The following is a 21369-nucleotide window of genomic DNA, read 5'->3' as shown; positions in this document are numbered from 1 at the left end:
AGTCCTTATTCAATAAATAAAGTTATTTACAATAAAATTATGCATTGACTCTCTGTTCATATACAAATGAAAGATGTTTACAATAAACCGTTGATTTACTCTCAACCCTTGGTCAAGAGTTAAGACTTATTAACAATAAAATTATCAACAATAAAGGCAGGCGTTGGCTCTAATTCCTTTACCAAATTAACAATTCCACCCACTCCTGGGGCACCATTTTGATTATCTGTCCACACCGCTGATAAGGGTTAGTCTCCTCCCCACCCAATCCCTCACACTCCCACGGGTGATGAACCATAAACTGTGGTCCTTCCCCACTGGGCCTTCGCGGTGGCCGCACCAAACTTGAGTACATCCCTCAGCACGTACTCCTGCAGGCGAGAATGTGCCAGTCGGCAGCATTCAGTCATGGACATCTCCATGTTCTGGCAGACCACTAAGTTTCGGGCAGACCAAAGCGCGTCTTTCACCGAATTGATGATCCGCCAGCAGCACCGGATGTTTGTCTCTGTGTGCGTCCCCGGGAACAGCCCGTACATCACGGAGTCCTCGATAACGCAGTTGCTGGGCATGAATCTTACCACTGTCCCCTCCATTCTCCTCCACACCTTCTTTGCGAACCCACAGTGTGCAAAGAAGTGAGCCACCGACTCCACCCCATTACAGTCCTCCCATGGGCAGTGGGGTGCGGACACGACATTCCGGGCGTACAGGAGGGATCTGACTGGGAGGGCCCCTCTCACCGCCAGCCAGGTGAGATCTTTGAAGAACCGGCTGTTGCCTATGCAGCGAGTTCCCCCTCTCCACGTCACTGATTTAGTCCAAGCGAAGGGCAATCGCCAGTACAGCTTGGCACCAGTGTTGTCCCAGAGGTTGCCACAGTGAAGTTGTAAACAATTATCAAACTGCCTTAGGGACTCTGGCTCCTGATTACTGTATACTTCCTGTAACAAATTTGTGATCTATGTTATGTCAGATATTGTTATCATTGGCCTCCTATCAATGTCCTTTGCCCTTTAATGTTTCTTATCTCGGCCAAAATTGATTCTGTTTTATATCATGATCTGTTCTGCCATGATCACTTTCCACTACTGCACTGATCGCCCTTAATGCTACAACATTCTTTTCACCTTTGGTACATCCTTCCTAAATGCCAAACATCCTTGAACTTCCTGCTCCTAGCTTTAGTCACTCTGCAGCTAGGTTTTTTTTAAAATGGCATTTAGATCATACTAATTTACTTATAAATGTGCTATTAATTGTAGTGAATAATGGGAGGATTTGGATGCAGAAACTTTAATGTGGTTGTCTCAATATTTTTCTGTATGAGTCTCTGTCACAATGGCGGGGGCGTTGGGAGCAAGGGTGGACCCAAATGCAAGACACATCTTGTGAGGTTAATTAAATTTAGTTTATTGTTCAAAACCAGGAGAGCAAGGCAGGAGTAGGAATAGCGGACTGGACAAGAACTCAGGACTACGACTAGGCTGGGACCAAGGGTCTGGGCTAGGACTCGGAATCAGCTCCCAGAACTAGAGGAGACATGAAGAGGCTAGGGTATGGACTCCGAGCCAGAGACTGGGCAAGGACCCAGTACCTGGGTCTTGCCTCGGGCTCAGACCCCAGAACCAGGCATAAACATGACATGGGCTAGGGAGAGGAGGAACATGGAAAACAGAGCCTCAATCTTGGGAGAGCAGGTACATGGAAGCATACACAGAACACAGAGTCGGGACCCCTCCTTGGGTACAGGACATAGGGCCGGGACTCACACACAGAACAGAGAGCCGGGACCCCTCCTTGGGTACAGGGCGTAGGGCCGGGACTCATGACCCTCCGTGGGGCAACAGCAAGACGGCCTGACTTACCCCACGGAGGCAAGGACAAGACAAGGCAGAACATGACCCCCCTGCGGGGCAACGGCAAGACAGCCTGACCTACCCCACGGAGGCGAGGACAAGACACGACAAGACATGACCCCCCGCGGGGCAAGGGCAAGACGGCCTGACTTACCCCATGGAGGCGAGGACAAGACAAGACCAACACGAATGAACACCAGACAGTACCTATCCAGTTCCAGTGATGGAACTAGACCAAAGTGCAGGCGGGGGTTGCAGACGAGGGCTAGAGGCGAGAGGGGCAGAGAAGGGATTCAAATAAGGGGGTAGGACAGGAATCACAGACCGCCAGAGCCAGGACTCGACTCAGAACTGGGGAGCCAGCAGGGCCAGGACTCGACTCAGAACTGGGAAGCCAGCAGGGCCAGGACTCGACTCAGAACTGGGAAGCCGCCAGGGACAGGACTTGACTTGGTGCTTGAATGCTGCCAAGGCCAGGACTTGACTTGGTACTTGAATGTCGCCAGGGCCAGGACTTGACTTGGAACCTCCGGGTAGTGGTGAGCTCTCGACTCGGCCTGGGAACAGTAGACAGCGGTTCTTGATTTTCTCCGGCAGGTTAACTGACGGACCCACCTTGATGAGGAAACTTTGCAGGCTCACTTCGGCGAGGTAACTGGACAGGGTTGCTCCGGTGAGGAGAGGCGAATTACCGGCACCCGCTTCGGCAGAGACTAGGCTTGCTCCGGCCAGATGACATCGGCACACCGTACCTTTGATGACTTTGCAGTTGCTCCCGCGCTGAACAGCAGAAAGCCGGAGACTATAAACTACCGGTTCAACCGAGAGTAAATTGCCTCCAATCACCAGGACCGAGGGACACGGGAAAACAGGGAATCAACGGTCCAGATTGTAACACAAACAAAGTAAATTTAAAGGGACCCCGATCCGGACCATGACAGTCTCCCTTTGCAACTTAGTTTTGTCTTTCCTGGTCATTTATCTTGCTTACTACTTTTCTAACCACTATTCCTGATTTCCCTTTGAGGTTCCCATTCCACTAAATTGGTATAAACCGTCCTCAATAACATTAGGCTCCTAGCCCTGCCCCCTGCGCTTCAGTAATCACATGGCACTAGGAATAATTTTGAGTTTACTACACTTGGGAACCTGCTTATCAATCTCTTTCCTCACTCCTTCAGGACTTTATCCCTTTTCTGCTTATGATATTGGTACCAATATGGACCAGTAGGTGTTCCTCCCTTCCTATTCAGGAATCTCAGCAGCTGGTCGGTGGTAATCTTGCCCTGGCGCTGGAGAGAGAACATAGCAAACTGGAGTTACATCCACGGGCACAGAGATGCCTGTCTTTTCCAAGCTTTTGAAACTTCTCTCACTTATTCTGCACACAGGCAATTAAGTTGCTGGCAATGCCACACTGCAGCCAACTGCATTCTGAATGGAAATACGAGAAAATCTGCAGATGCTGGAAATTCAAGCAACACACACAAAATGCTGGTGGAACGCAGCAGGCCAGGTAGCATCTATAGGAAGTACAGTCGACGTTTTGGGTTGAGACCCTTCTTCAGGACTAATGGAAGAAAGAGATAGTGAGAGATTTGAAAGTGGGAGAGGGAGGGATGAAGCCAAGAGCTGGGAAGTTGATTGGCAAAAGGGATACAAGGCTGGAGAAGGGGGAATATGGCAAAAACCTTGCCTGTTCTCCATCTTCCTCTGGTGCTCCGCTCGCCCTTTCTTTCTTCCAAGGCCTTCAGTCCCATGATACTCCCCCTTCTCCAGCATCGTATCCCTTTTTCTAATCAACTTCCCAGTTCTTGACTTCCTCCCTCCCCTTCCTGTCTTCTCCTATCATTTTGGATCTCCCCCCCCTCACTTTCAGATTTCTTATTATCTCTTCTTTCCGTTAGTCCTGACGAAGGGTCTCAACCCGAAACGTTGACTGTACTTCTTCCTAAAGATGCTGCCTGGCCTGCTGCGTTCCACCAGCATTTTGTGTGTGTTGCTTGCATTCAGAATGGAAATCTGTTGGAGAGTGAGATTGACTCAGATTACCCCCTTTTTTTTGCCATCATATGCTTAAATTGCGGTGTGGCCACCTCCCTAAATATGCTTTCCATTTTAGTTTCTACTTTGTTATGTACAATCAGAACCAGGTTTATTATCACTGAACTATGCCATGAAATTTGTTGTTTTGCAGCAGCAATACAGTGGGAGATGTAAAATTTACTACAAGTTACAAAAAGAAATAAATATTACAAAAGAGGAATTACAAGATATTGTTCATGGTTTCATGGACAGTTCTGAAATCTGATGCCAAAAAGGAAGACTCTGTTGTTAAAACGTCAAATTTGGGTCTTCAGGCTCCTGTACTCCCTCCCCAATGGTCTCACTTTTGTGCAACTCCTTGTTGCTGTCTGAGATTCTGCCAAAAGCAGTGGTGTTATTGGCAAATTTATAGATGTGTCTAACCACACAGTTATGAGTATAGAGAGAGTAGAGCAGTGGGCTAAGCACACATCCTTGAGGTGTGCCTACCTTAATTGTCAGAGAGGAGGAGTTATTATTACAGATCTATAATGACTGGTCTCCCAAAGAGGAAGTCGAGGATCCAGTTGCACAAGTCCAAGTTTTGAAGTTAGTTAATTTATACAAAACACATAAGAAGCTATTTTTTTCTCTCAATTATTTTTATTAAATTTTAAAAGTCATGGTCACTTGCTTCAGCGATCATTAGCTTTTCATCATGGTTTACATAAATGCCATTTTTAGTTTAATAGTACAGTAATCTGTTTTCAAGCTCCTATTTGTGTAATACGAAAACTGGAGCATATGTTTAAAATTAGCTTTGTTACATTGGCTGGAATGAATGGGTGAGTAAGTAAGTAAAAATCTCACTGGCTTGAATGGCTGAGATTCTATAGTAAATCATTTTGACATTCAATTACAAAAATAACTCCTTGTTAAGACGGCTGATATTTTTTAGATGTATAATAGATACTTTATTGATCCCAAAGAAAATTAGTGTCACACTAGCATTACAAGTGCACAGATATACAAATATTACAAGAAAAGAAAGAAAGAATTTAAAAAAGTTTCCTCAGCCTAACAGAAGATCATCAGTTCCCCAGCCCGATGGCCGAGGGTAAGAATGACCTCAAATAGCTCTCTTTGGAGGAATGCAGTTGTCTTATTATTTTCCTTAACAATTAAACAATGTCAAGATATTTTACTATAGATTAATGAAATCTTAATTCAGAATTATTTCGTAACCTTCTAATCTACATTACTGATGACTCAGTCCGGAGCATTTAATCTTTAGTAAACGTAACGTGAACTCTGTTAATAGTTACTGCACTTTTTTTGCGAATATTGCAGTTCTACTAACAGCCTATACAGTACCTTTGCTCCACTCAGGTACCATACTTTACCTGACATTACAGTTATCCAGCTTTAGAGAAATGTCTCCACGTTTTAATCTAATACGTTAAGTGGGCGAAGTTCTGCAAATAACCCCTTAATTTGTTGAGTCACGTATCAGTGTGGGGAGGTCAGCACAATGACACAACTCTCCCACGCTCACCGCCGCCAATTCCCGATCTCTCCACTACTTTTCCGCCAACGTGTCTCTGACGCAACTGGTGGGCGGAGAATCACAGCCGTGCGCTGATTGGCTGAACGCGACATCGCCCCTCGCGCTCCGTTTTACGTAAGCCGTGCGTCACCACAGCCATATAAAAGCCGACGTGGCACTCTTACGCTGACTCTAGTTAATGCAGTGGTAAAATGAGTCGATTTGGTTCGTCGTTATCTACTGGGATTATTTATTATTTTTTATTGCCGTTTGGTGATTTACATCTGGTTCCTGAAAGACGTTACAGTAAAAAGTGTTCTTCAATCGGCTGATCGGTAATTCTGAGGGGATAGTAGTAGACTGCAGCGTTGCCATTCCCGGGAAAGGAATCGGGAAAATGCCGAAATCCAAGAAGCGGAACAACAAGGGAGGTGGTGGAGGTAAGATCGGCGGAAGAGGCACGTTGAGCAAGCGTGGTGGAGCAATGGGTTCTGGTCGCTGTAGTTCATTTCAAACGATTCGCCGGCGTTAATTGATAGGATGGGTGCGGTCGCACTACAACTCCCGGCGTGCCGAGCGGAGCCAGCAGGAGCCTGTCGAGTGGCGGGCAGACAATGGTGCGACCGGCGGCTGTTCACCGCCCAGCAGGCCACATGTGGGCCCGCCTGGGCGAAGGGCCCGGCTCCGCGGTGGCTTGACTCTGTATATGTTTGGGTTAGGGCTCTGAGGCACGAACGTTGCTGATGTAGGCAAGGCTGTGGCAATTGTAGGCGCTTTCAGGGCGGGCAATGGCTACTCCACTTGGTAATGACTCTTCCCTAGGCACTTTCACTGGAGATCAATCAGTTACAGCTAGTTTCAAACCCACATTGTAATTCTTAAATTACCACAGTTCATCAGGGGAATTCGACATGTCCCTGACTAGTCCAAAGGAAGGATAATGTTACGACCTTAAGCTGAATAATGGGTTGATCAGGTTAGATAGATTTGTACAGTTGGCGTGGTTCAGGTGAAATTTTAACCAATTCTAATAAATATTAACAGACATCTAGTTTTTATAAGTGAGCAGAGTTTTGAAGTATTGAAAAGAAAAGCTACTTTTGCAATTGGCTATTCAAATGAATGTTTCTTTCAATAAATCAGATTGCTTTGTACTCAATGTCATGTATTTGTTAGCTTTCTTTACCCATCCCTTACAAGCCCTTGGCGGGGTTGGGGAGCAGGGCTAGTGTCCAACTGCTTACACTGAAAATGTCTGAACCCCATTCAAGGGGTATTTTTAAAATCGCCTGAAGGTAGACCTACACCAGCATTGAGTGAAATGCCGCTCATAGTAAAGTGGAAGCATTCAATAACCTCGTTAGAAATGAACATTATTTCAAAAGTTTTGATTTTTGAGGTTTGTAGACGAAGAGAAGCAAGTTAATGTGAATGATCCTTGAAATGGCCTTTGGTAAGCAGCTGTGCAGGTTATTGAAATTACAGTGTAAAGTTGAAAGTAAAATACTTGTCAGTGATTAAGTGTTAGAGGACAGAGTGCAAGTAGTAGGCAATATTGGGTTGGTGAAACTTTAATGAGTTGTGAGAATCAATGCTGGATGACGACTGTTTAAAATTTTTATGGTTGACTTCATGATGGGACCAAATGTGTACAAGCCAAGAGTAATGGTGGTACAAAGCTGGTGTCAGCGTGGGTTAGAAGAAATACAACAAGATTAAGTGGTCAAAATAACTAGGTGAGGATGTTGCCAATGGAAGATAATGCGGACAAATGAGTTCTAAAATTCTGAGAGATTGAAGTGTTTGTGTTTAGACTAGGGTATCTTGATGTTGCACAAGTCACTGTGCGATGCTGCTGTTGTTTTTTTTTCCCTGTCAACGTGTATTATTGCAAATGGTGACGAACAATAAAGTTAGCGTGCAAGTAGAGTAACCATTTGGGAAGGGCAACTGTAGGTTGAACTTTATTACAATTAATGTCTTATTGTAAGTAAGTACCTTGCAAAGCTGCTACTGAATATGATGCAGTGTTCTAGTCTCCCTGATGGAAGAAAATGTGCTATATGAGCACTTGTGTTATCAGAGCTCATTTTTTTGAGAGCTGGACAAAAACTGTTTCCACACAGCCAGCCACCAGAGATGGTCAGAACTGGAGTGCCAACAGAAGCAATAGAATTCCACCAGGACAAGTTCAATCAAGCCACAGTTTAAACACTTGGTTGACTTTACAAAAAACTTGACATAAATTATCAATGTCATTGTAAACTTGGAGGGCTAAGAAATGTCCATGATCAAGTGCAATTGACAGGTTTGTTTTCAGAGTTATTATTTGTACATGGAGTTTTGTGTTAGGTAGAGTTAACAAATTTCATGACCGATGCCAGTTATGTTAAACCAGATTCTGCGAGAACTTGCAGAAAGAGTTGTTGGGTCTCTACTAGTAATCAAGGGAATAAGAGTTGCTCATAGATTCCTGGGAGGAAGGGAATATTTTTGTGAGTATATGGATAGTACCTATGCTCAACATTTAAATGATTGTAGTGATCTGATTGAAACATAATTCTATTGGGGCATGGGGCTGGGTTTTCTGAGAAACAGTTCAAATCTCAAAATATGAAGTTGGCTGTTCTATGCTGAGATAAGCATATTTGCTGTCTTCTGGGTCACTTTGAACTTGGCTCCGTCCTTGGATATATCAGAACTTGGTGTTAGCACACTAACAAAAGCATTCTAAAATATGGGATTCATGGCATTTGTTTTGCTGGGAGATGTGTAACTTGACTATGTAATTATTTTGACACTACATTTATCTTGTAGAAACAGGAGGGAATGTGATCCACCCATCTCAAAACCCAACCTCAAATTAATATTAGCAGTAAGCTTGCTGTTGTAAAGCTTCTTTCATATTAATTGTAAAATTCTGTAATCAGTCTAATTCTGCCATCTTTGGAATTACAAATTTTGCTTCATAAACTTGGACTTGAACCCTTGGAGGAACATTCTGGTAAATCAGCGCCAGTTCCAAGCATAATAACTTTTCTCTGTAGTGCTCCAAATGCTTATGACTTCATGTGGCTATTTGAAACTTTCCTGTCCTCAGTTACAAGTGCTCAAATACAAATGTGAGGTGTACAAATTACTCCTGGGGAGGCGTTTGGAATGAATACTTATTTGCATGTGCTTCTGAGTTTATTGTACAACAGTGGTGTGTGGTGCAGTTTAAAAATCTAAGTGATCATTGGAGAGTGGTAGGGTCCAATTACTTGACGTATTTAATTTTTAGATTTGTGATTTGAAAATCAACAGAATCTACCATAGATCCTGTTCACATTTGATCATCAGAACCCAGCAATGAATGAAGCAGCAGTTGCAGAACATTAACATCAGGTTTCTATTTGTGCTTTAAAATTTCATTTTGAATCTAATTATAGTGTGGCCCTTAAACTTTCAGTGATTTAAAAACTCCTAGAAATTCTGAATGGCAAGTTCCAAAGTTTGGGACATTTATCATAGTCGGAATGAAGACTTCTGTGATGGCTTAAAGGGTGACGAAATCTCTTGAAATACTAAAATTTGGTTTTAAATCCCAAGGAACATAAAATGCTTTTGAAGTGCCAGTTTAAAATGTAGTGATTTGGATTTTTTTTTCCATGGATAATTGTGCTGCAGCAATAGTCACAGGATGCATATTATCCAATGTTATTTTGTTAAAGCTCCAATCAATGCTGGCAAACTTTTAGAAATAATTATCCCTTTGATTTAAACGTTGCCTCCATAAGAGGCAGGGACTCTTGTTTTATATAGGCCCTGTCGTAAGGGTTTATGGCAGCCAATGTGCCCTGTAGGATTTCACAGTAAAGTTAAATCATAAGCTATTCTTTGCAAAGCATTACAGGTTGCTGTTAATAAGGGAAGTGATGCAAATCTTGATCACTGTGAACATAAGGTTAGCAGTTTTATAGCAAGACAATTTCTACTGCCCTTGCAGTGCATATGCACAAAGCTATGCAGCGAGTTAAACACCTCAAAGCTCGCCCAGCAAGGAAGCGTTCTTCAGGATTTTTAATGTGATCTTGCTTGTGAAGCTGGAGAAAATGAAGTAAAATATGTATTGAATGTGGTATAGGATCATTGTATGCCTGAATATACTAATACTGCTGATTTATCCTCCCAATCAGTACACATATGTAATACTCCATAATTTAGCTGTGTAAATAAAAGTAGACTTGTGGTGCTGTGTTGTCTTAATAATAAATGATAAACATAATACTTCAAAGTATATCTGCTAAATATTCACCAATATTAATAAAAACTTGCTATTTCAAGGGCTAATAAAGTGGAGATGTGTACTTCATATTGAATACAAATTAGCTGGAAATAATATATATATTAAAAGAAACAGCTTGTGTATAGGAAGTGATATTCATACAAACCGCTGTGCTTCTAGTGGTCAGATCAGTTCCTATGACAAGTTGTTCCCTTGGTAGTATGGTGTAATGTCCTTCTGGTTTATGTACTCGTGTTTGGGACTGAAATTTGTTTTCTAACTTTAGTTGGAGTTTGAGCGGAATTTATGAATCATTTGGGGCTTTGCTTTAACATAAAGTTTATGACCGTTATATTTGAAGAAATGCTTGAAGGTGGAGATTATATTGGGATATCATCCCAGTCAGGTAGTTGATCATTTTGATAAGTAAAAATTCCTTAATTTTGATATAGTTATGGATAAGGGCAAGACTGGACCCTTTGTGGTGGGAGGAGGTAGTGTTAAATTGGGGGCACACTAATTACAATGCAGAAACAGGGACAGTAGATTGGGAGAGGCTTAGGGTAAATCCACACCTGATGTGTTGGAGTCTTTTAAAGGCCAGCTGGTTGGGGATCAGGATGAGCATGTTCCTGTGCAGGTGAAAGATGAGCATGGCAGCTTGGGTTCAGGCAGTTTAGATGACAATCATTTGAAGTTTAGACAAATGGGGAAAAAGTTGAAATCTGAAGGCCTTGGAAATATGAGGAAACAGGAGGAACTTGAGCATTAGAGGATTACAAGGGGCTGCAGAATGTCTTTAGGAAGTAGGATTAAGTAGAACCCTAAAGCATTGTGCATTAATTACAAGAAAACCTGGGGAGGGTTTTCGGTAGGGAGCAATGGGAAGTTGGTGAGATCTTTAAATACTTGTGTATTTTCCCTAAGATTGGTGTGTAAACTGCAAGTAGATCGAGTAGATAGTACTTTTCGCAAAGTGGAAATCTTAAACGCTAGAGGGCAAAAGTTAGTGAGAGGAGGGGAATGCTTCAAGGAGATGTACAGGGCAAGTTGTTTTTTTTTAGGAGAATGGTAGGCTCCTGGAATGCCCCGCTAGGGGAGATGACAAGCATATAAAAGAGCAATGTTAAGGAGCATTTGGCTGACATGTGAATGAACAGGGATGATGGACCATGTGCAGGCAAGTGACTTAGTTTAGATTAGTATCATTGCACAAATATAGTGGGCTTAAGGTTTCTGTTTGTGTTGTACTGCTTTCTGTGATGTTTCTGCCCCAGGCTCACCTCAAACATTTCATGATCCAGAAAGTTATTTTAGCTATGCTTTTTTTTAAGTCTTTAAGTACCAAGAATTGATGTCTGATTAAAATGGATTGGGACATTTCTGTTTAAGAAATGTTAATTCGCAGGAATTGAGTTTTTGTAATGGCATATGGGTTTTGTAATTTCCTGTAATCTGATACAATATTGTGTGGTTTGACTGGAAGACAACAGTGTCAGAGAAAGGTTGCATTGAGTTTATTTGTTCTTAATAATGCAAGAAAATGAGTTTTTTTGTGTTATGTCGGATAAAATTTAACTTGATGAAATTTGTAAAAATGTAGTTTAACCGTTAGTGTGTTTGTTTTTCTACCCAGCGTCAGCTGAAGTAGATGTAACAATTCTTGATCACTTCTATTTCTCCCTGACAGGTAGACAGCACCGAGCAGTGCAGCCTTTCAGCGACGAAGATGCATCCATTGAAACCATGAGCCACTGTAGCAGTTTCAGTGATCCTACCAGCTTGGCTGATGATAGTACAGAAACTGATCAAAGTAAGGTGCCATTGAATTCTCACCAGTACCTCTATGAAATTCCTGCCTCTGTAGATTTTGAAATCTAGTAACTGGATTTTCTGGACCCTGAACACTCCTTTTTATTTTTTTCTCAGAATGAGGTGTACGTGAACTGACTAAATCTAATAACAAGATTGGCAAAATTACTTTATTGACTACCAACTGTGAACAGGCTGTTAGGGAAACTGATTCACCCAAAGGAAAATAAGGATTTGAGACCTGCTTTCCTTGTGTAACTTCACCGTGCATAATTTATGAACTGGTTACGTTAGGCTTGTAGTTCCCAAAGCTCTCCACTGCTAGGGGTTTACTTGATTCTTATCTTTGTCAATGACTATTGCAACTGAGATGCTGACTGTGTAACTTGCAGTTTGAAACAAAGTTTCAAATTAATAACTTGAACTAAATTTTTGAGCCAACTTTTAAAAATTTAACCAGTTCTCTAATTTTATATATTAACATTAGTCCACTGGGGTCTCCTCCATTGAGAATGTGGAGGCAACCCCAGTGGGTCTCAGAATTGTTTTGAATAAAAATTTCGCAGTTAACACAAAAGAGACAATAATTGTAAAACATTGTGGCCATCTTATACATGCATTCAACATATTTGTCTAATGTACATAATTTTTAAATGACCCAAATGACTAAACGGGTGATCTCTTTCAGCTGTTGAAGATCTTGATGAAGAAGCAAGCCAAGAGGATTATGACTATAAACTGAGAGGATTAATTGACAGCACTCTTGATAAAAGGTAATTCAGATCCATAGTATACTAAATGTATACTGAATGTCTATGCTTCAGAAACTGTTCTTTTGATAGACATTGTTTTATAACCATAATTTAGTCATCAGTTTTGGAGTTGAAATAGATGTTATTCAGTAGTTCTTTTTTTTCCCCTGTATGCTGCAGAGGCACTTAAACATGAGCTTGTATATTCATTAAATGTTAGATGACAATTGGATTTGCCAGGGAAGAAGTTGAATAGAAATGGGCTTCTATTCAGCACTTTCTCCTCTCCCCACCCTTCTTTCTCTTCCCCCCCCATCTCCTGAATAAAGTTGGAGAGATTCAGTGGATACATTGTTGTGACACCATGACAAGGCCATAAACAGAGGAATAATTAATGAAGTATACCAGTTCTTAAGTTTCAACATCAAATTGTGGAGGGTAAACCTTATTTCCCCATATCTTCAAAAGACTTCTCTTTTTCTATTAGATTATGAATGCCTTTGCAAAAGATTACATTAAGTTGTACAACATTCAAATTTGTAATAGTCTAAAATTTTGGATTATTGATAATTTTTGTCAATTGATAAATCCATGGTTTTCACCTGTGTCTTGAAGTTAACCTGTTACCTTCCTACTAAGAATTGTCAATTATGGTGAAGTACATGAATTCTTTTTGTACAGCTGGGTTTGGTGGTACAAGTAGTATTTATTAATGGAATGGGAATTGCTGATCTTGTTTGATGGAGCGCTTTAAAAATCTGTTTAACTAATGCATGTTTGCATCCACAGTGCAAAGGTCAGACTATCTGCCCTTGAAGGATTGAAAACTGCTTTCTCTTCCAAACTCCTTTATGACTTTATCCTCGAAAGAAGGGTGACTCTAACAGACAGTATTGAGCGTTGTCTGAAGAAAGGTAGATTGGAGATCTTGTTTCCTCATTGCTTAAGCTAATCCCATCTTGATTATTGATGATCTTGGAACAATAATTGTCTATTTGTTGACTGTTTGAATTTAGAATGACGCAAGTCCAATTGTACTGCTTTGCTGAATTGTATTGATATTGCTTGATCTTTGGTTTTGTATGTATTGATGCAATACATATGTTTCAATTTGTTTATTTAAATTTAGCTATCCATATAATGTTAACTTGATGAACAATTTTGAAACAACTATTCTGTAAGTCAATAACCGGTCAGTTTTTTTTCCTCTTTTCACAAAAAGGAAAAAGTGAAGAACGATGTGTTGCTGCCCAAGTTGCTTCTCTTCTCTGCATTCAGCTGGGATCTAGCATTGAAAGTGAAGAGGTCTTCAAAAGTCTGAGGCCCATTTTCAAGACCATCCTTACTGACAAATCAGTCTGTGTGCAGTCACGGAGAGCTGTAGGTAGTGTTTGTTCTTAAACATTTATTGAAATAATTGACTATTTTGATATTAACGCAATTTTGCTTTGCTTCAAGTGTGCTACAAGTTTGGCTATTTGTTGCTACGTTGCAGCTGATGATATTGAGGTGAGCATGGTGATTATTTTAAGAAAATGAATGTAAATTCAGAACTGAAGTCTAAAACTAATAGTTTTCTCTATTTTAAAATAGGATCTGCACTTAACAATGACCTACCTTGAGAGCATCTTTACAGCACCTTACCAGAAGCAGGATAAGACGATTGGTGTCCAAACAACACAATTGGATATCACTACATTAGTAGCATGGACACTACTGCTAACAATTTGTCCAGCCTCATTGATGAAGAGAGTATTTGAAGTGTATGTATAGTTGATATGACTTAATTGCTTTCTAGCAGAATGATTTCTGAAAGCTTTTTTTTTCCTTGGATAACATTACACACTAGATTGGGGATACTAGCTCTGGTTAATTGGTTAAAATCCATAAAATAATATCAGTTTTTGTTTGGATGCTTTATTTTGAGTGATGCTAATGAGATTTGGGATTGTGGTAGTATTGTTTTTATGTGCTGAAATTGTAAATCTGCAAGCCATTATTCTAAATTGTGGTTATATTTTAAACTGGAAGCTAATCTTCCAGCAAAGCTGCTTCTGACTTTAGTTTCTTAAAGATTTAAAATGTGTAGCATGGTTTAAAACATAACAATAATAATTTTATTTATTGTCCATCTAGTTTGTGATAATTTTATTTCTAGGTTTTTGAAGATAATGCTTCATTTTATTTCCATTTCAGCCATTTGCCCAAACTTCCTTGTCTTCTTTCATGTGGTGATGTGGATATGAGAATTGCTGCTGGAGAGACAATGGCACTTTTATTTGAATTGGCCAGGGATATCTATGATGTAAGCAAATGTTTTCTCTATCTCTTAGTCATCAACTATGGATTTTGGTAAAATAATTGAATTAACTAATACGTAAATCACTTGGTCTTATGTGAAGTAATGTTTAGGTGTTTTATTTTTTTCTCCAAAGAATCATAAAAGTCTTGTGATATTGAAAGCCTATCATCCTATGGTGTCTTTGCTAGTCAGAGGTACCCTTTGTCATCTGCTCAGTACAAGGTCCACCAGGACAGAGCTGCTTGGTTATACAATATTTGATGTTAGGGTGGGAGCCCTCACTTTCCTTGCAGGTGGTGTGTTCTTGAATGGCTGGAAATCGCATGTGACACATCAAGTGAGTTTCTATGTGGGCATAGGGAGAAAGTTTCCTTCTGATTAGAGTCAAATCATGCTTATTAACAGGGAGTGGTCTACCCAGAAACCATGTCATTCCCTGTTATGTTGTGAGCCTGGTCCAAATTTTGGTCCCTATCTAGCATTGTATGAAAAGGTAGTCTACTGGTGGGATTTGGTGTCATTTATAGCAGCGGTTCCCAACCACTGGGCTGCAAAGCATGTGCTACCGGGTCATGAAGAAATGATATGAGTCAGCTGCACCTTTCCTCATTCCCTATCACGCACTGTTGAACTTGAACATAGGGTTGCCAACTGTCTCGTATTTGCCGGGACATCCCGTATATTGAGCTAAATTGGTTTGTCCCATACGGGACCACCCTTGTGCCGTATTTCCCCCACTAAGGTAGAGCGTTCCTATGAAACCTTTCGTGCCGAAATGGCGTGAAGCAAAGAAGCAATTACCATCAATTTATATGGGAAAACTTTTTGAGCGTTCCCAGACCCAAAAAATAACCTAACAAATCATACCAAATAACAGACAAGACCGAAAATAACACTAACATATAGTAAAAGCAGGATTGATGTGATAAATACACAGCCTATATAAAGTAGAAATGTATGTACAGTATAGTCGGGAAGATGAAGGCAAAACCAATTAGTGGGATCGACACGTACGCGCATGCGCACACAGGTGCCCACGCAAGGCTTCATGGTTGTGATAGTCTTTCCTGGGGTAAAGTGTCCCGCGATTTGACTCCTACTTTTGTCCCTTATTTGGGAGTGAGAGAGTTGGCAACCCTAACCGTAAAAGACATGTTGAGGTGAGTTTAACCCTATTTGAACACCCCTCCCCACCCCCGGTCGGCCGGTCCACGGTGCAAAAAAGGTTGGGGACCCCTGATTTATAGAATACTTGGCTACTAGAATGGTGGGTGTGGGTCTTATATGGATTGCAGTTTTAAAGAGCTGGAATGGCACAATTGGCCTTAGATGTTTTGAATTATCCTTGCCTTAATGGACCATAAAATGTTGCCCTTCACTATTGCAATTCTAAATGGCAGTGCCAGGAATTATGCATTCACTTCTAGTTCCCTCATTTGATACTCTCTGTTGAATCAAAAAAGCTTTTCTTAAAAAAAAAATCATTCAGTACGTGTGCAAATACACTTTCAAGAAAAATGTTTTTCTGTAGTTGGTGTATTGCTGTATAATAACTAAATCAAGTATTTATAACAGAAATGGTAGGGTCCTTACTGTAAGTCTTTCTAATGGTTGAATATCTCTGAACAGGACTTTGAGTTTGAAGATATGGAGCTTCTTCGTTGCAAGTTGAAATGTCTGGCTACAGATAGTAACAAGTATCGAGCCAAAACAGACAGGAAGAAACAGCGGTCTGTATTTAGAGATGTCTTGAAGACTGTAGAGGTAATAATTCTGGTATTGTTAATGCAATTATTTTTCACATGTAAATTTATTTTTCAAATGTTCATTTTCTGGTTTTGAAATTTCATCTTTCCACTCATTTTATTTTAAAATGACAACTTTGGATTTCTCCTTAATTCAGCCTCCTTCCTTTATTTTCTTATTCTGCAACTATAAAAATTTCTATAAACAAAGCAGAGGAAACCAGGATATGACTGTTTCTGAAATTAAGCTCATTAAACTGGTGTAATTTCTAATTTGGGGCTGCAGAGTGTTTGTTACTTTTTTTGAAAATGCATTTCATAATCCTGTACCATATGGTGCAGATTTCATACTTTGTCTGTTTTGTGACTTATCTTGTCCTGTGCTCTGGCAATCGCTACCTGTCAAATTTATAGTTTGAATTAGGTTGGTATTAGTCTAGTTCTGTGATCAGCATCAATATTGAGAGACACTATTTGTCCATCATCCAACATATTAAATAGTGCACAGTATCTACAGTAGGTGCACAGTATCTACAGTAGAAGATAATATTCTCACTAAATAGTTAAAATATTTCTTACCTTGCTGCAAGTTTTTTCTGGAGTTTTGTCATTTTCTCACTGAATTTTAAAGAGTGAGTTAGAATTTGCTGTTGAGGTTCGTACTTGTATAAATTCTGTAACGAGTAATGAAAAAATACCCAGTTATTCAACAGTGGCAATAATGTTCTACCACTTCATAAAAATGGGACTTTACTGTCTTCCTCATAGATGGAGTAAATTTTCTATATTTCCTTTGCATGAACTAGATGGAAAATTTATTGCATGCAAATATCAAATTGCTATCAAAGTCTTGGTTACTAAAATTGAATTAATGAAAACATATCTCATTTAGTTTAAGTTTGATTTATTGGGGATTTTTAACTTGGTTTTCATCTAACTTTCTATCTCCTCCATTCCACTTTGATTATTGAATTTGCCTTTATTTATATTTTTCAACTTTTCTAATTTCACAGTTATTTAATCTGATTTGGGAAGCTTTTGGTTGGTGGTTCTCATTTTGCAGTATTTAGTAAAATTCTCATAATTTGCAAAAATCTATGGGGTTTGGACTTGTGTTAAATTTATGGGCTGTTTCTATTTGGCAGCAGAGAATTTGTTTCATTATTGAATGCGAGCAACAGGGTTCCTGAAATTAAAATTTACTGAAACTTTCTTTGTGGTAGTTAAGAGTCGGATGCTTTTCCAATTGTCAAAAAGACATTCGCCAAAGGATGGTGCTGTACCAGAAATGATCCCAACAGTAGTGGAATGCATCCTTAAACACTTTAATAAAAATGTTCTAGTTGGTCACTAACCTAATTTCATGGGCTTACCAAGCATATTAAATGGTGGAAGCTTTACAACTTGAATGCAGTTATCCACTGCAGAATGCTTTTTAATGGATTGTCTTAACAATATTAGTGCTGAATTAACTTCTGTGCTTCCTATCCAATAACTGTAGTAAACAAGTAGCATGTACATATTTCCAAGCTGTTATTTTGTTAGAGGTAAATGTCATTGGAAGCCAAGTATTTTTACGGGTGGAAACTTAAAGAAAACTGCTGTGTATGTAAAAGAGTAATCTCCCCACAAAATTTTTGTAACATCCTCGTTATCTCTATTATAATCAGTGACTGACTACTTTCCCACTTGATGTCTGCCTTGTACAGATATGTAAATGCACAATTAAGTTCATTAAATGCATAGCTGACTAAGTTCCTGCCCTATGTATTTTCTGAAAATTCTGAACTTAAAGCTGGGAATTTGCCACCCAAAATGTTGCAAGTTGCTCCAATTTGTTGAATGGGTTCTTTTTGTTTTCTGTAGGATGGGGACTTCGATCCTGAAACTATTACGTTTGGTCCTGAATGCATGTATATTGATACATGGGTGAAAAGGCGTACATATGAAACCTTCAAAGAACTACTTGCATCTGGTATAAGGTTCCATCTACAGGTTAGCAGATTTCAAATGAGCAAAGATATAACTTGTAATTGCAAACAAGAGAAAAATCTGCAGATGCTGGAAATCAAAATAATACACACAAAATGCTGGAGGAGCTGGGCAGGCCAGGCAGTATCAATGAAAAACAGTAAACAGTCAACTAGTGAAGGGTCTCTGTTCAAAATGTTGACGGTTTACTCTTTTTCCATAGATGCTGTCCGGCCCGTTGAGTTCCTCTAGCATTTTGTGTGTGTTAACTTGTAATTGCATTGCTTTTAGGACAGCCAATTTTTTTTTTTTTTTTTTTTTTGAGTATGCACAAAAGCCATTTTGCACAAATAACCATAAATGGAGCTTTTTCCAGTTTAAATTTGCATATTGCAAACTTGAACACAGATTAGACAGTTGATAGGCAATTACTGCAGGAAAAGGCTGGAGTGCAATGAACTTCCTGAGTCAAAAGACAAAATCTGCAGTGCCTGCTACTGTAGGCTGATTATGACAGAAATTGTTTTCAAGGATGAAAATACTGGGTGGTTTGATAACTGATATTGATTTTTCCAGCACTTCCCTCCATATTACTGAAATGTTGAGATACCAGCAACTGGTCGTGGCATAATTCTTAAACTTGATGTTGATTTTGGCTGCATGAACTCCAGTACTGCAACTTTTGACCAGTCTTTTGAGTGCAACTTGCTCAGTTTTAGTTTTCAATAAATTATATAGTAGATGTCTGTATAACGAAACAATATTTCTGCATTTTAATTACCTTTTGGAGTATAAATAGAAGGCACTTTAAAAAAAATAAATAAATAAATAAAAAATAATGGAGTGTAAGAATTGTGTGCAGTAGATTGGGTGTATTTGGAGTCTACTTATTGAGTTTATTTGCTACATATTGGTCATCCAGTCTTTGGTTATTCAATTGCCTTTTTTTAAAATAATAATTGGCAGAAATTCAGCTCATTACTGCAACATGTTAAAATAAAAATTAATAAATCTCAAAGACAAAAGAACTGTTGTATGGTTCTTGGTCTAAAAAAAATGGCAGCTATTTATTCCCCTCCATAGATGCTGCATGATCTGAGTACCTGCAGCTTTTTGTACATTACTCTGCCATTGCTTCAAGCAGTATATTCCATGTATCATTCTTTTTAACTAAAATTGATTCTCCTTGTCTCTGCATGTCTGACATCGAGAAACTAACTAGCTATTTGAGCTTGGCAGAAGTCCATAGTAATTCTTAATGACCTTTCTGTTAAACTATTGCAGGAAGCCATGCAAGGGAAGATGAAAAATTGCTTTTGACCTGTTTAGAGGAGGAAGTTGTCAAGTATGCAGCTTGACTGCACAGTCAAGTTAGGAGTGGAATTGTGGAAGTTATGGACTTTAGACTATGACCAGAGTTGAAGTCCTTCCAATTGTAAATGAAATGGCACAGATGTGACATGCTTTTCAAAGTGTTACGACTCAGCCCCTTGAGCTGTTTTAAAACTCAATTGACTGCGTATTTGTGAGTCAAAGTTGTATAGTTTCTGCCTGTACCTCTATTTTTGGAGTTCATAGAACTGGGAAAGGATGTGCTGGCTTTTTTTTTTTTAAAGCATACTAGAGTTTTTTGCTGCTGTATTCACTAGATGTACCATATGTGTTTGAAGCTGTTTTACAGGAACAAATGGAATGTAGATATACTTGAATTGCTGCAGTACAGATTCTAAGAATTGTTCTTGGGTGAACCATTTTGGAATAATTAACAGCTACTTCTCTTAAACAGGCTAATGAATTTGTGCGCAGTGTCTTTGAATTGGGACCTCCACTCTTGCTTGATGCTGCTACTCTTAAAGCAACCAAGACTTCTCGAGTTGAACGGGTAAGGCTAAGTCTCATACGAGAAGGCAAACAATAATGTTCTTTGGGGAGATGGAAAAGTGCAAGGTCAGCAATTGAGTGGAAGGTGGTGTGCAAATTTTCTAATCATTTTGCTGGGATCAATGTTATAATTTGATTTTGAAAATACTACTCATGAAGTGTTGGCTGTTTTTAAAACTAACATTTACAGGCTTTACAGCTTTTTCATTTGCTGTTTTTCAGCACTTTTACAACTCTGCTATTTGCAAGGCTAGAACGAAGGCCAGGAACAAATTCCGTGACAAGAGAGCAGACATTGGAGAATATATATAAATTCCTGCCAAATTCAAAAGGTGCTTTTCTGTGAGAAGTGTGTATCTATTATACTTGATCTGTTTATGTAGCAGATGGAGAGAATCTTTCTTTCCTCTGCCCCTTTGTTATAAGTATTTATCTGGTCATAATAATTTTCCAATTACTTCTAACTATCCACCCAGATCTGGGTTTATTTATTTCGTAAATTTGCACAGCTTAATGATGCTACTTGTATGTGATTTTAATTGATGTAGGTAAATATCTGAAACTCATTTACTGTTAGTACTGTATAATGCTACAATTAGTTTAATGTGACCAGATTTTTTTAATATACAAAATGACCATTGGTATCATATCCAAATGTAATGGCTAATGTTTGTTCCAGTCAATTTTTGCAATAAATTGGGGAATTTGGCTCTGGAAGTGTGCAGTTATTGGAATCCATGTGTTAATGTTTTAAATCACTCGTGTAGAAAATGATATGCCATGCAGGACACGTCTTGGAACAAAGGTGTTGCATATTATATGGAGCAAGAATTACAGCAGGGTAGTAGGATTAAACATTTTACTGAGTCATGTTTGTAACAGTACACGCTGTGCAGCTTGGAGTGTAGCAGGTGCACTTGCAGACGATTGTGCAGTGAATCAATTGGATCGCATGTGCACTTGCCATATTCTCACAATCAATCTAATATGGTGCAAAAGGTATCCTCTTTATTTCATTTCAGAATAAAGCAAAATTCTATTTGCACGGTCTTGGAAACCAATTAACCTGGAAGTGTACTGTCTTCCTATGGAAGAGAATGGTAGCTGCAATAGTAAATCTGTGGCTCCCACATCACCTTTCATATTGCTTTTGTTCCCAGCCTGGGATCCACAGACAATTCAGTCTGTAGCGGTCCATGGCATAAAAAA

General features: G+C 39.5%; 1 protein-coding gene across 1 annotated transcript; it reads left to right on the top strand.

Moving 5' to 3' along the window:
• The first annotated feature begins 5608 nt into the window (after positions 1-5608).
• ifrd1 (interferon-related developmental regulator 1) lies at positions 5609-20877 on the top strand. Its single transcript, XM_072267615.1, has 12 exons — positions 5609-5870; positions 11388-11510; positions 12198-12282; positions 13051-13175; positions 13484-13641; positions 13720-13770; positions 13855-14024; positions 14458-14566; positions 16193-16327; positions 18175-18303; positions 20066-20161; positions 20383-20877. Exons 1-12 carry the CDS (start codon positions 5828-5830, stop codon positions 20470-20472), a joined length of 1314 nt encoding a protein of 437 aa, XP_072123716.1. The 5' UTR covers positions 5609-5827; the 3' UTR covers positions 20473-20877.
• Positions 20878-21369: the final 492 nt, after the last annotated feature.

Source organism: Mobula birostris, chromosome 9 (genome assembly GCF_030028105.1).
Source record: "Mobula birostris isolate sMobBir1 chromosome 9, sMobBir1.hap1, whole genome shotgun sequence".
Taxonomy (NCBI): Eukaryota; Metazoa; Chordata; class Chondrichthyes; order Myliobatiformes; family Myliobatidae; genus Mobula; species Mobula birostris.
Note: the sequence above shows the minus strand (reverse complement) of the source record. Positions and strands in the feature narration are given on the sequence as shown.